Source organism: Carcharhinus amblyrhynchos, chromosome 25 (genome assembly GCF_965287045.1).
Source record: "Carcharhinus amblyrhynchos chromosome 25, sCarAmb.v2.hapA, whole genome shotgun sequence".
In the NCBI taxonomy this organism is placed as follows: domain Eukaryota; kingdom Metazoa; phylum Chordata; class Chondrichthyes; order Carcharhiniformes; family Carcharhinidae; genus Carcharhinus; species Carcharhinus amblyrhynchos.
The window spans coordinates 24,851,329-24,867,499 of NC_137348.1; the positions used below are offsets into that span (position 1 = coordinate 24,851,329).

The 16,171-nt window shown below is 43.0% G+C and overlaps 1 protein-coding gene across 1 annotated transcript; it reads right to left on the minus strand.

Annotated features, from left to right (window-relative positions):
- Positions 1-3,771: 3,771 nt before the first annotated feature.
- LOC145358327 (putative G-protein coupled receptor 34) lies at positions 3,772-14,605 on the minus strand. Its single transcript, XM_080212243.1, has 2 exons — positions 14,463-14,605; positions 3,772-4,903 (listed from the first exon to the last, which is right to left on the minus strand). The coding sequence occupies exon 2, from the start codon at positions 4,878-4,880 to the stop codon at positions 3,831-3,833; it is 1,050 nt and encodes a 349-aa protein (XP_080068369.1). The 5' UTR covers positions 4,881-4,903; positions 14,463-14,605; the 3' UTR covers positions 3,772-3,830.
- Positions 14,606-16,171: the final 1,566 nt, after the last annotated feature.

The following is a 16,171-nucleotide window of genomic DNA, read 5'->3' on the forward strand; positions in this document are numbered from 1 at the left end:
CCTCTATCCTATCCATCCCATTCATCATCTTATACGTCACAATGAGACCTCCCCTCATTCTTCTAAACTCTAACGAGTACAAGCCTAGTTTATTCAGCCTCTCCTCATAGCTCAACCCCCCCAACTCCGGCATCAGCCTAGTAAACCTCCTCTGCACTCCCTCCAAGGCCAAAATATCCTTGCGTAAGTACGGCGCCCAAAACTGCACACAGTACTCCAGCTGCGGCCTCACCAATGCCCTATACAGCCGCAGCAAGACCTCCCTACTTTTATATTCAATCCCCCTTGCTATGAAGGCCAGCATCCCATTCGCCTTCCTGACCACCTGCTGCACCTGCAAGCTGGGTTTTTGCGACTCATGCACAAGGACACCGAGGTCCCTCTGCACCGTCGCCTGCTGCAGTTTTTCACCATGTAAGTAATAATCCTTCCTACCATTATTCCTACCAAAGTGGACCACCTCGCACTTGCCAACATTAAATTCCATCTGCCATTTCCTGGCCCATTCGCCCAGCCTATCTAGATCCTTCTGCAGACTCTCCACACCCTCCGTACAATTTGCCTTTCCTCCAATCTTGGTGTCATCAGCAAATTTTGACACCCTACACTCGGTTCCCTCCTCCAGATCATCTATATAAATGGTAAATAGCTGAGGCCCCAGCACCGACCCCTGGGGCACTCCACTAGTCACCGTCGCCAATCCGAATAGCACCGATTGACCCCCACTCTCTGCCTCCTATTTGACAACCAATCCCCTATCCACGCTAACACCCTACCCCCAACTCCACGTCCCCTGACCTTCTGCAATAACCTCTTGTGAGGTACCTTGTCAAACGCCTTCTGAAAATCAAGAAAGACCACATCCACCGGCTCTCCTCTATCCACCGCCCTAGACACATCCTCATAGAACTCCAGTAAATTTGTCAGACACGACTTCCCTTTAATGAAACCGTGCTGTGTCTGCTCTATCAAGCAATTCCTCTCAAGATGCCTCGCTATTTCCTCCTTGATGACAGATTCTAACATTTTACCTACAACAGACGTTAAACTAACCGGCCTATAATTCCCTGCCTTTTGCCTGGCACCCTTCTTAAACAACGGCGTAACATTAGCCGTTTTCCAATCTTCTGGCACTTCCCCGGAATCCAGTGACGTGTGGAAAATAACCACCAAGTAGTAATAACCACCAATAACCATGAAGTATAATAGCAAATAACCAATAACCATGAAGTATAATAGCAAATCAAGACAGTAACTTTGGTAATCTCAAGCCACTGCTCCAGATAACAGTTAAAGAAGGTCAAGGACTTCAAATAGGTAATACATAATGTACTATGTAGACATGCCTTTTTAATACTTGGATATTGCAATTAGGTTAGTGTATTGATGCTGTAACTAGTCAACTGTGGCACTGCTTAGATGACACAGTGGCACAGTGGTTAGTACTGTTGCCTCACAGTGCCAGGGACCTGGGTTCAATTCCTGGCTTGGGCCACTGTCTGTGTGGAGTTTGCACATTCTCCCCGTTTCTGCATGGGCGCTAACAAAATAACCTTTAACTTTACGGTCTGAAATTTCTAGTAAAGAACTCCCACAAATTTGTGACTCAGCAGCTAGGATGAGTTAAGTCGAACCACTTGAAGAGCAGTTAGAACATGTATCACGTTGAACCATTTCCACACTGCCCTTTCAGCAATAAGGCTGAGGTATATTTGTTCATGATTTGTAATGATGCAGCCTCCTTCTGCTCTGACACACAGTCAAGCCTTTTTTCCCAGTGCTTTGCCTTGACAACCAGACCTGAGTTATGGCTGCACGTTGCATTTTTTTGTCATCAAAGAGAGACAGAAGAGGAAGGGGAGTGTCTGCCACTTGTATGTTCTAAAGGCTCATTTGACACCACACGTATGTATAATATTAGGCTACCAGAGCAGAAAGCCCAAAATATGACATGAAGCCCACTGGACCCTAACAGTTTTTCTACTTTGGCATTAATGTGAGGATTAAGTGTTTCACTCCAGGTGTGAATCTATTGACACTCTAGGAAACTTTTATCAAAACAAACTTTATTTAATACTACAGTTTAACTATGACAAATGAATTAGCTCAACATTTACCAATTGAAACACTTTAAACATGACAGGATACAATTCTTGACTGCTAACCTACCTCTATTAGTTCCAATTTAAGCAATATCTGTCTTATAATCTTAAACTGTTCTTCAAAGTCAGTTCGCGACACACAATCTTATGCACTTGTTAACCATGCTAGGGCCTTTTAAATGCCTCTGGGTAGAGAGACAATGGGACACCTGTCTTCTGATAGCCCCAAACTGCAACCTACAGAGGAGAGAGAGAAAGACAGAAGAGAGAGAGAGAAAGAGAGAGAGAGACAGAGGCACCTCTTGCTTCTTTCAGGATCAGGCCAAAATTGACTGTTTAAAAATAAAGGAGAACTTTGTGTTTTCCCTGTAAGCTTAGCTCCTCCCATTCACATGACTCTGCCTCTGTCAATCAACCTAATCAAAACCCTACTCAGTAAACCCAGGGGAAAAATCAAAATTAAAAAAATGCATTAAATCAGGTTAAAACAAATGCACCCCTAGCTAAAACAAATCATTAACTGCATTCTCAGCATGTGGGCTGCCTGGTGCAGACAGATCAGCACCATATTAAACAAAGCTGAATTTTATACATACCCCTCACAAGAAACATGATATAAATGTATTTCTTATAGGCACAGTATCATCACAATGCATACACACTATAAGGTATACATGCTTATCAATCAAGCATTAGAAACAGCTTTGTAAAGAGTATTTGCAATTTTCTGCTGCAGAGAAACCAAAATCAAATTTAGATCTATAATAAAAAAGAATTCAGATTATTGAACACATTATAATTTAATGTCTTTATTGTAATATTCTGCTCATTCATTATAAAACAAAATGCACACGGTCACACATTGCATTTACAAAACAGGTCACTTTGAGTAAGTAAAAACTCTTCTGAAGCATCTAGCAGTAAACCTGCCTCCATCTGACCACAAAAAAAACAAACAAAAAAGTCCCTGCAACCTCAACACTTGTGAAGTACAACCACTACAGCACTGGAGGAATCCACGGTTGCACTTGGCGTAGGTTAAAATAGACACAGCTAACATCCTGCCAAGACCAATTACTTTATCTTGAAATAAAATGCCGGTAATCAAACAGCTTACTGAAAGTAGCAAGCGAGATAAGGAAGCGCAGCCATTGGCGCCACCATCTCCCAGCCTGGATTGCAAGAGTGGCTCAACTGTCAAAGCCATTGTGGGTTGCATTGTTGGTATGATCAATGGTTTGCCTTGTCCTGCTCCACTAGGCATTGTAAGTGCCCGAATCAAATCAGTGAGCACCTGCTATTCCAGGTAAGATCTACAAGTTCTGCAAACATCATAGCATCCTACAGCCCAATTGGAGGCCATTCGACCTATCAGACCTATGACAGAAGACCTTAACCACGCTCTATTTCCGTAAACCCTATCTATTTGTGTACCCAGCTAACCTACACATATTGGGACACAAAGAAACAATTTTAGCATGGCCAGTCCATCTAACCTGCAATCTTTGGAGTGTGGGAGGAAACCAGAGGAAACACATGCAGACACAGGGAGAATGTGCAAAATCCGCACAGGCAGTCACCTGAGGCCAGAATTGAACCCAGGTCCCTGGCACTGTGAGGCAGCAGTGCTAACCACTGTGCGGCAGCAGTGCTAACCACTGTGCCACTGTGCCTCCCTTGAGTGCCAATGTTTAACTATTAAAAAACGTCGGAGGGAATGCTTTCATCTTAAAATTCAGATGTAAATACTCCCATTTCGTAGACTTTGCACTTTATCATAAGTTTGTTACGATAGCTTGCAGAGACAATTTCTGGGGATTTTTCCACGCTTTGCTGGTCAAGGATAAATTTAACTTTGGAAGAACATTTGGGGATTAGATAATACAGAATTGGGTCCAAACAACTGTTCAATGAAATTAGCCACAGTAAGATGACTTTCGCCTTTTGCATTTGTTCCAGATGCTGGCATTCATTGTTGGAGATTCGATAAATACTTGATGTGAGCTGGTAGCCGTAATATGGCAAATGGCAAGCAATGAAGGCAGTTATGGCAGCAAAGATTATGAACTGGGTCCGTATGTGAAGGTCCTGATTTCGCTGAACTGTGCTGCTTCTGCTGACTTTGACCAAGTACATCATGATAAAGATATAAAAAGCAACAAACACCAGCAGAAACATGAAGAAGACGATTGAAATGACTACAAACAAAATGGACGTGGCCTGCGAGTCTTTGTAAACTTTGACACTGTAACACATAGAGTCAGATTCATTCATTAGCCTCAACATGTGAATTAAAGGCATTGATACAATTAGAATCCCCGCAGTCCAGAATGCAATACAAGCGTATTTTGCGAAGGCGGCCTCGCAAATTGCACTCAGTTTGCTGCCGTGGTACCTTACAATGATTACATAACGACTAATGCTTATGGAGATAATGCAGAGTGTCCGGCACGCCAGTGTGGAGTAAAACCCCAAGTTAACGATCGCTGTTATGGCCATGCATGTCACAGAATTTTCATCCAAGTCATCACCTGAAATAAGCAGAACTAGTCGGAATGGAAGGACCAGGCAGTTGATCAGGTCGGCCACTGACAGGTTCACCAGGTAGACAAGGACTCCATGCTTCTTTAATGATTTCTGTGCAAATAGCAACAGGGTCAGCAAGTTGGCCGGCAATCCAAAGCAAATGATGAAAGAGTACAAGACCGGGAGAGTCACCTTCTCCAGAGGTCCAGCTGTATAGTTACACGTTATGTGGGGCTTTGTGCTGTGATTCATGATCCACTGCCGCTGTCAATGCCCTGAAATGCAAACAACATCTTTTAAGAACAGAAGGGGAGATTCAGAGGGTAAAATAGTGGCACAAGTGTGCTGGAGTTTCCTGGTGTTGGGGACGGAGCAGGATATCTAAATGGTGAGAGATTGCAGAGCTCTGAGTTCTCAAAAGGCAGTGGAAGCAAAGTCTTTGAATATTGTTAAGGCAAAGTTAGATAGATTCTTGATTAACAAGGAGGTGAAAGGTTATCAGAGGTAGGTGCAAATGTGGGGTTGACGTTACACTCAGGTCAGCTACAATCTTGTTGAATGGCAAAGCAGGGGCCAAGGGGCCAAGTGGCCTACTTCTGCTCCTAATTCATATGTGCCTATGTAACATGATTCCCCTTGTTTTAGAGTCATTCATGCATCGCAGGGAGAGATTGAAACAAAACTGAGGGGAGGGCGACCTGATCGAGGTGTACAAAACTATGAGAGACATGAAAAGAGTGGATAAGGAACAGCTGTCCCCCTTAGTTGAAGGGTCTGTCATAAGAGCACATTGGTTCAAGATGAGAGGTAGAGGTTTGGGGGGAAGTCAGGAAAACCTTTTTACCTAGAGGATGGTGATGGTCTGGAAGGCGCTGCATGGGAGGGTGATAGAGGTGGGTTGCCTCACATCCTTTAAAAAGTATCTGGATGAACTCTTGACACATCCTAACATTCAGGGCTAAGTGCTGGCAGATGGGATTAGGTGAGTGTTCAGGTGCTTCTCATGTGTCAGTGTGGACTTGATGGGCTGAAGGGCCTCTTCTGCACTGTGTGATTCTATGATTCTATGAGTTCTTACATTTCAAAAGAACACCAGCTGCTGGAGCACTCTTCCATGAGATTATGCCTAAGATATTGAATTTCAACTCCTTTCCCCACAGTCTGGTGGCCTAGTTTTGTGCAAACTGTAGGAATCAGGGCAAATCCCATTGGATCGAAACCTCAATTATATGCTCAAATCTTGAGAGTGAGATTTGATCCGACAACCCTCCGGCTGGGAGGTGACAGTGTTACCTGATAGGCGAAGGCTGGCACCCAAGGCATCAACCTCAAGCTACTTATACATAAACCAATTTGGAGTACAGGAAATAATTTTAGATAAAAATAAAATGTTTTCAAATGTGAACACCATTTAAAAGTGAAGGTGAGCACTGAAGTCAGAGGATATGGAATTAGCAATGTGTTAGAACCATAGAAACCTATAGTGATGAAGAAGGCCATTCAGCCCATCGAATCTGCACCAACCACAATCCCATCCAGGCCCTATCCCCATAACCCCATGCATTTATCCTGGCTGGTCCCCTTGACACTAAGGGGCAATTTAGCATGGCCAATCCACCTAACCAGCACATCTTTGGACTGTGGGAGGAAACTGGAGCACCTGGAGGAAACCCATGCAGACACGGGAAGAATGTACAAACTCCACACAGATAGGGATCTGAGCCGGTAATTGAACCCAGGTCCCTGGTACTGTGAGGCTGCAGTGCTAACCACTGTGACAATGTGCCATCCAGGCAGTTCTTTATATTTGTCAAGAGGCAACTTTCAAAGGACTGCAGAGGCAGTTCAGAAATAAGCAAGTAACAACAGAGACATTTAAAACACAAGCAATACATGGTAGGAAGCACGGGAAATAGGATAAAAACAGAAAATTCTGGAAGTACTCAACAGGTCTGACGGCATCTGTGGAGAGGGAGAGCAGGAGACAATGAGCAAGATTTTCCAGTCCCCGCGGTTGGTTTGCCAGTGATGGAGATAGTTCACCATTGGTCTTCAGGTCTCATCGATGCCTACAGCGTTTTGAGTGGCTGATCCATCCCATTACCGCGGAACCCCTCTTAACCTACAGTTTCACCCAACACCCTCCACACCTAATGAAAAAAAGATGGACTCCCACATAGAGAACCCTCTATTGGGGATCTCCCCAACTGCCAGGTGGCAGAACGGACCACCAAAGTATGTACTGATGATGGAGGAAGGCAAAATGGTGTAGGAGCTGGGTGATTGGGGGAAGAGGGTCACCTTCGGTGGGATTGGAAAATCCCACCCAATGTTAATATTTTCGCCAAAAGACCTTTCGTCAGAGCTGTAATACATTTTAAATAACTGTAGAGACAAGGAAAGAGGGAAGTGGGGGAAAGGACAAAAGGACTGTGTTGGGGCAGAAGGCAGAGAGGGCTAGGTGACAAAGGGATGATGTGCAAAACAAAAGAAGGTGATAGTGGGGCAAATATCAAAACCAAAGATGTGGCATAGAGGAGATGTAAATGGCATTAATAGAATCAATACTGAAAGCTGATATCTGAAAAAATGGGTGCAGAGGTTATGACATTGAACTGTTGAACTCAATGTTGAATCTAGAAAGTTGTAAAGTGGCTCATTGAGGATTAAGGAGTTGTTCCTCAAACTTACTTTGATTTGGTTGGGAACAGTGGAGTAGGTCAAGGACAAAGAGGCCAGAGTGAGAGTCAGAAAATTTTAAGGACAGATGATCAGGAACTCGGGCTCTCACTTGCAAAAATGATCACTCCTCTGAATTTGGCCTTCCCAAGAAAAAGGTGGAAGCTTTTAGAGATATAATGGTTAGCGCTGCTGTCTCATGTGAGGCAGCAGTGGTAACCATTGTGCCTCTAAAAGGGACCGGTTTTTGATTCCTGGCTTGGGTCACTGTCTGTGTGGAGTCTGCATGGGGGTCTCTCCGTTTCTGCATGGGTTTCCTCCCACAGTCTAAAAGATGCGCTGGTTAGGTGCACTGGCCATGCTAAATTCTCCCTCAGTGTACCCAAACAGGTGCAGGAGTGTGGCGACTAGGGGATTTTCACAGTAACTTCATTGCAGTGTTAATGTGTGCCTACTTGTGACACTAATAAATAAACCTAAACTAAAACCGGATATGGATGACGTACATCCAGAGGTCTTGGATGATACAGGGATTAAAACAGCTCAATAGACTCTGGAAAGGTTCCCAGGGACTGAAAGTGATTAACACTAGATTAAAAAGATATACTTCTTACAAGTCAACAAGCATTGGCGACAGGAAAACATTTTAAAAAATCATGATTGTAGGTTCAGAATAGAGAGATTTATATTTAATTAACTAGATGCAGTGCCAAATAGAGAAATGCATTTACAGTTTTGAAAGTGATTGGGGATTAATCACTGAGGTTAAATGATGAGAGCACAGAAAGTGGGCGACCACCAATACAGATTTTACAAGCTGTGTACGTGTTAGCGTGCTATCTCATGGGTTGCTTTCAGATATCAGAACTTGTGACTGGGTCGACTTAACTATTTCTGTTCTGAAAATCTATTTCAAGTCATACATGAACTTTTTTCACACTATTTCACAACGTATGCACAGATTCTACTCATTTTCCTGCAATTACTCATCCGTCACGCTGTGGTTATTTTGGCGTTCCCAAATTCTGAAACTCAGCTACGTCCTTTCCCACTGGGATTCGGCTGTCATGGATTAGCAATGTGTCCATAGCCCATAAGGTAGATAGCATCCGGAAACAAAAATTGATGGAAAAGATATGTGCTGAAATCTTTCACTTAGGCGCCACTGAACCCACGTCCAAACACACCGTTCTGCGAAACGTAAGGGTGATGAGACATACGTCACAGTCACCATTTTGGTCCTGGATAACTCCACAGCTGTTGGGTAATGGCACAAACTCAAACCAAGACTGAATCACCGATTTCACCATTCAGTTTGAGAGTGTACAGCAACAAAAACTGATTCACACAAAAGGCTGCAGGGCCAAGCTAGATAAACCAACCGATAAAGGACAGTTCTTAATAGAAGGGAAGGCAGTGGCATAATAATATTGTCATTGGGTTACTAATGCAGAGACCCAGGGTACTGCACTGGGGAATACAGGTTCGAATTCCCCCAATTCAAATTCAATTAAAATCTGGAATTAAAAGACTATATAACCATTGATGACCATGAAACCCGTCTGGTTCACCAATGTCCTTTAGGGAAGGAAATCTGCCGTCCTTACTTGTTCTGACCTACTTATGACTCCAGATCCAATGCAGTGTAGTTGACTCGGGGTTGGGCAATAAATGTTAGCCAGCCAGTGACATCCACACTCCATGAATGAATTAAAAAATAATCCAACCTGATTGGCGAAGATAAAAAGTAGACCCAATGTTTTCCTTTACTGAGAGTTTATCAACTTTGTTAAGTCTCATATCTCTTCGCTAACGACCAGTGTCCCAGCTGTCCCTTATTTGTACTCCGATAATAAAACCAATATTCAAAAAACTAAACAAAGATCATAACAGTGACTGCCTTTGGTGGAGCTCTGTAACTAAAATAAAATGTCAAAAGACAAGTTAACTGATTGAATCAACATGTAATTTCTAGGGATGATAATGCACCCAACCCCCCGTGATGTCAACCAGTCATGAAAGGCCTGAAGCATAGTGGTGGACACTACATGCTCCCACTTGGCTATGAATCTAGCTGCGGTAGAGGGGCAGATTGTTGTGTTGGATAATCTCCCCCTCAACCGCCCGCTGCGTGGAACTGTTAATGGTCAGCTGCGCCAGGCCCAGCAGCAGGTGTACGAGGAGGCCTTTCTCTCTCTCTTGACCTCTTCCACACCTGGTGACCAAAGATTAGGAGTGTGGGGTTGAAGCACAAACAGTGGTTGAGGATCAGCCCCTTCAAAGAACTAAAAATGGGCTGCAAACTCGGGCAATCTATATAAACGTGGATCATGAACTCCCCTTGGCCGCAGAATAGACATGCGGCCTGAAGGTATGTGAACCATCTTAAGCTTTGACTTCATGGCACTGCTGCATGCAATACCCTCCACACCAGGAGTCCATTGGGTAAAGGGAGGACTCCCACATAGAGTGCCCTCCACTGGGGACCTCCCCCACTGCCAGGTGATAGAAGGGATAATGGAGGAAGGCAAGTAGGTGGAGGGTTTGCAACGGCAGCCCATACAGTAAACCCCTCCATGCCGAATGGAAATGCACTGGGAGAATTTCTATGGGACAACTTAAATTGTAGCTCCCGAAGGAGGTCCTGGTTTATATGTGCTCAAAATATGCAATTAAAGAATGCTCTTCACCTGCACACCCAAACAATATTGGCTAGAGTTTTCCGGCTGTTCATGCTGGGAGGGTCTTCTGGTCCTGCCGGTACTGCACTGCAGCAGTTGGTTTCTGAGGGGCCTGGGGTGCAGTCAATGGGAAATCCCATTGGTAGCAGCAGCAACAGACGATCCCACCACTGGGCAAATGGCAAGCTGGCAGAGCAGGCTCGAAGGGCTAGATGGCCTACTCCTGCTCCTATTTCTTATGTTCACTTATGTAAACACACTGCAGAAAGCCAGGAAATCCTCCCTGTAACATATTATTAACAATTGTGTCTGTACTTCTGCTTCTCAGTCCCTCCGCCAAACAATATTTTGTGTCTACCAGCCCATCGTTGAAAGAATATCAGTGTAATGGATTTTAACCCATCGTGGATTAATGATACTAGTTTCAGAATGATGGTGTGAAGCCAAAAGGTCCAAGTTATACTGCTGATTCCCTGTTTCTCTCTAGCAGAGGAAAACACTGCTCTGCAAGAACGCATACTTATCCTCCCTGGTGCTCAGATAGCTTGTTTTACAATTGATTTGCTGTCCCTAATTGCCATTGAACTGAGTGGTTTGCTAAGCCATTTCACCCACATTGCTATGGCTCTGGAATCACATGTAAGCCAGACCAGATAAGGGAGGCAGATTTCCATCCCCAAAGGGTATTATTCAATCAGATGGGTTTTTGCAACAATCGACAATGGTTTCATGGTCATCACTAGACCCTTAATTCCAGATATTTTAAAATTGAATTCAAATTTCACCATCTGATCCGAACCCAGAACAGTGCCCTGGGTCTACTAGGGTGGCACAGTGGTTAGCACTGCTGCCTCACAAAACCAGGGACCCAGGTTCAATTCCTGACTTGGGTCACTATCTGTGTGGAGATTGCACATCCTTCCTGTGTCTGTGTGGGTTTCCTCTGGGTAGTCTGGTTTCCTCTCACAGTCCAAAGATGTGCTGGTTAGGTGGATTGGCCGTACTAAATTGCCCCTTAATGTCAGGAGGACTAGCTACGGTAAATGCATGGGATTACGGGAATAGGTCTTGGGGTGGGATTGTGGTCAGTGCAGAATCGATAGGCCAAATGGCCTCCTTTTGCACTATAGGATTCTATGGTTCAATGGTTGCTAGTCCAGTGACAATGCCACCATGCCACCACCTTCCCATAGCGACCTCTTAAGAGTAAGGAGCTGGTGAAAAGATGACATTTTTGCAAATATGCAAAAAAGATTCCATTAATTTTTCCAGGGTTCCCAGTGTTTCAAGATAGTGCAGAAGGAGCAAGATTATCTGCTCAGAGCACTCTGGTATCACGTGAAGAAATTTAATTCGGATGACTAAGTCTGAGTTACATTAAACTTTTCAAACAGACATATGAAACCAAAACTATTTCACATCCGCCTGAAACGTGAAGTACTTTGACAAATTTCAGACTCAGCATCGGACACTGAGGCCAGAATTTTACCAGCACGTCCGCCCTGATTCCGGGGGCGGTTGAGGCTCGGAGAAGGGCATTCTCCACTAGCCTCGGGCAGGGTCATATGAATTTCGGGTGGACGTGCTGTTAAAATTCTGCCCTGAGAATACAATATTCCTTACTTCAGAGGAACGCAGGAGAGGCCAGATTCCCCTCACTATGAAAAACCACCAATTTTGCATTACTGAATTTTAAGCGAGATTCCAGATATTTTTGAAACCGTTTAACTTAAACGCTCCAAAACAAAATTGAAAGACAAATCAAAGCATCCATGCTCCTTTTAAAAAAAAACAATCAAATAGTGAAGAGAAATATCAGTTGATTGGAAACATCTTTGTCTCCTGCACTGCTGGGAAAGGAGCGAGGGAACTTGTTTCTGTATCTGGCTGGACCACATCTGGCTTGAGAGTGTGTGACAGTGACACTGGATACAATGGAGTGAGATAATCCTCAGAATAGAAAATCATCAAGAAACAAAGAGAAGATTGCATAGATTACAATTGACAAGAATCCAAATTTCCATTTCAGCGCAGTGAGTTCTAGAAATTAAAGGAAAAGTAATTACAGAACTTTAAATGTTAAAGCAAAGGAGGAGATCCAAATACCTGAACATGTTTGTTGGAATTTGAGGGAGCAGAGTCAGTTAACCCTTACTATTCCAAAATGATTCGAGATGATAATTGGTGACAGTTGTTACATTTTATGTCGAACAAGATCTGAACAGTAGAATTATGGCTGCGTTATTATCACTTGGAGAGAAACAGAGTTACTGTTTCAGATCTAAGTGATCAACCTAGGTCTGAAACATTGGGTGGGATTTTCCACTCATGCTTGCCCCGAAACCAGAAAATTCCGGCTGAGGTCAATAGACCTTTCCATGATCCGTCACTCACCCGCTATAATTCCCATTGTGGGTGGATGGGAAAATATGCCCCATTAGTTTTGTTTCTCTCCACAGATTCTGCCAGACCTGCTGAGTTTTTCCAGCATTTTCTGTTTCTATTTCAGATTTCCAATGCCTGCAGTTTTTTTTTGTTTTTACAGGCATTATCTTTACAACTGGAGCAGAGGTATAATCTTCACATAACTATTCTCTGGACCTGTCCCTGGTATTTTAACAAAAAATGAATTTAAATATCATACCATTCAAGATTCACCGAATCTTTTGAGGAACTATACTCTTAATCCTGCTTGCAACACAAAGGCATCCAACAATGTGCCGTGTGAAAACCGCTTCAATTTGTGTGCTTGGAGAACCTCCTCTTGTACTTCCTTCGCACAGAACAGCCTATGGAGACTAAATCAATCTAACCATTCCCTTGTTATTATTTGAATAGCCCAGTTACAGAAGTTCCGATTGTACCACCTGCCCACCTAACCAGACCAAATTCTCATGATGTCTGGGTTTCCCTCTGTCACCTATCAGCTGATAAATATTTCAATGCTGGTGCCTGTCCAAAGCCAGGGAAACACTACCTTAACCTTGGCATCCAGTTATCTGGCCTTGGTTCTAACTCACATTCTGAGATCCTGCAGTCTGTTCATCACCTAGTTCCACACAGCAAGTTGTGTGTTTCACACACTGCCAAACTGCTGTAGATTACGTTTTGCCTGTTTGATTTCTTTCACACCTTCATAGAATCACAGAGTCCCTACAGTGCAGAAGGAGGTCATCTAGCCCATCGAGTCTGCACTGGCTCTCTCTGACAGTGATCTATCCAAGACCTTTCCCCCACCCTATCGCTGTGACCTTACACATTTACCAGGGCTAATCCATCCAACCTATGCAACTTGGAACACTAAGGGGCAATTTAACATGGCCAGTCCACCTAATCTGCACATCTTTGGAATGTGAGAGGAAACCCAAGCAGACAAAATGAGAATGTGCAAACTTCACACAGATAGTCCAAGGCTGGAATTGAACCTGTGTCCCTGGCACTGTGCGGCAGCGGTCTGAGCCAACAAAACATAATTGAAGCTTAAACTTTCCCATCATGTCATCTCTCAGCTGTCATTACACTGAATGTGTTGCAGGCAGGACTAAGAATATAGTTCCTCATAATACTCAATGATTCTTGCAGTCAATCATAATATTAAAATCCATTTTTTTGTTAAAAATTGATGTAGGAATTTCTCAGGATTCTTACAACATGGGAGAGTGATGGGGTGGGTGCTTTCAAGGTCAAATTCTCCCTCACACAGAAGGAGAGCGCATTTAAAGTCTGGGTTTTACTTCCCCTCGTCCAATGAAACCCCTATTTTGGGCTTCCAAATTCTGCGGAATTGACTCAGCTGCAGTTCAGGATCCACCGGTAAGCAGCTAAATAGCACATTCACACATTAACCCAAACTCATGCTGATTATCTGATCTGAAAAACCTCAGTTTCAAATGCCACTGAGTTTGCAACATGAAGCCGTGTGGCCAGGACATCCCCTGTCATACAATGTTTCCTCATGGATCCTAAAGCTGACTTAAGTATCTCCTTATGGAGTCCAGAGAGTTGAGATGGTGGAAGGGAAAAAAAGCGCCATCTTCTCCTAAAAGCTAAGAACCTTCCCTGAATTTGTTCGTTTTTGCCTCCCCCCTCACATTTTGTTTTTCGTTTTATGATAACCTTTTGTGGATGATTTTTAAAGACATCTCAACACCCGAAAGTCCCCTGCAGGCTTTAAATTAACGAAACTGACCCAAACTCTCCAAATAGCCAAACCTCAACCTAGATACATTTAAAAATAGCCACATTTCTGACTGAACCAACAATTCCCCAGACCAAAAATAGCAACAAAAACCTATTTAAAATAATAACAAGAACAGAAAATGCTGGAAAACCTCTGCAGGCTTGACAGCATCTGTGGGGAGAGAACAGAGCCAACATTTCAAGTCTAAATGATCCTTCGTCATCCACTTCCAACTAATTGCTGAAGCTGTACTAATGTTTTCTGGCAAGCATAAGATCTCAGAATAAAACATACCTGATGTGAAAAGCAAAAGATCATGCTAAATCTCTCCAGGCTTAAAACATTTTAACTTCACAGGGACCAATGCAACTAAAAATTAGTTGTGTCCAAATTAGAAGCAGCTACTGCACGAAATAACTCCACTTTACTCCAGACCAAATTTTACAACCAGTCCAATGATTGTTTGGCACTGCTATGACGCAGAAAAGGTAGAAGTTAGAGCAATTAAGTTTGGTTCCGGTTGACTGTCGTCTAGCTTCCAGTAATTTATTTGCTACTGAGATGAAATGTTGTCTTTGCATTGTAGAGTTTTAGCTTTTTTATCTTTGAACAATACGTCAAGATTGAAAGAAAGAATTTGCATTTATTTATAAATACAGGAACATTTGCAAATTGGCAAGATACCTCATGTCCTTTAATTCTGAGAACTGAAAGAATCTCTGGTTTTGTATCTCTGGGAACTTTCAAATTCAACAGTCATGTTATAAACGCATTATTTAAAATGCACAAAACAATAAGTAACCTATCAGGTCAATGACCACCATTAGGAATCATTCAATTTACAGATACAAAGTGTGTAGCAGTTTCTCATCAGCCCACGTTATGGTATCTGTGGCTTTAGTGCCACTGGATCCAGCAATCATGATCGCACATTTACAAGAGATTAGCAAGTAGAAAATCAAGCCACTTGGCATTAGCTTGTGGTGAACGAAAGCTGAAGGTAGAAACAATGGTTCATGCGACTTCATGGAAAGTTTGGCTCACTATATCTGGGAATGTCTCAGGAAGTTTTGAAAATTTGGCACACTGCCGAAGAATAAGAGCAGCTTCTTTTGTGAGAGAATTCACAAGTAAGCCATTTATGCTCTTACGCTATACATCACGACACTTAATTTTTCTCAATCATTTGTGCTGCTTCTGAAGTGCCATTTGGGTCATTTCAATAGTTCAGAGCATCTTGTTTAAGACTTAGGCCAAAATTACAGGACCTCAAAACACCACTTGTAGTGTTTTAATGCATTTTCTTCATCGATTTTGTTTCTCTTTACACCTTGAGACACATACTGTGATTTTTAAACTATCAAACACTTCAAAAAATAACCAAAGTCACTTTCATTTCCACCAGAATTTTTCCCGCAAATGCATTTCCATACAGTACAAAAATGACAATTTGGTAACTTCAGACTAATTTTCACAGCAACGTAGGAGCAGGAGCTACCCATTCAGCTTCTTGTTCCACCAGTCCATTAGATCATGGCTTATTTGCATCTTAACTGTATGCCTCTGCCTTAATTCCATGACATTTAATATCTTGACCTAACAAGTATCACTTTTGAAATGTTCAATTGATCTGCTTTAGTTTCTATTTTGGGAGAGAAATCCAGATTTCCATTACCCTTTGAATAGAATAGAATCTCTAAAATACAGAAGGATTCCATTTGGCCCATTGAGTCTGCAGCAACCACAATGCCTCCCAAGCCCTATCCACATAACCCCACCAATTTATACCCCGTTAGTCCCCCTAAGATTAAGGGGCAATTTAGCACGGCTAAATACAAAGGCAATATTCCATTTCAGTAGGAAAGAAATTAATGGAAGATACAAAACATTCAACCTAACCCACACATCTTTGGACTGTGGCAGGAGGCCGGAGCACCCTGAGGAAACCCATGGAGGCATGGGGAGAATGTGCAGACTCTGCACGGTCACCCAAGGCCGGAATT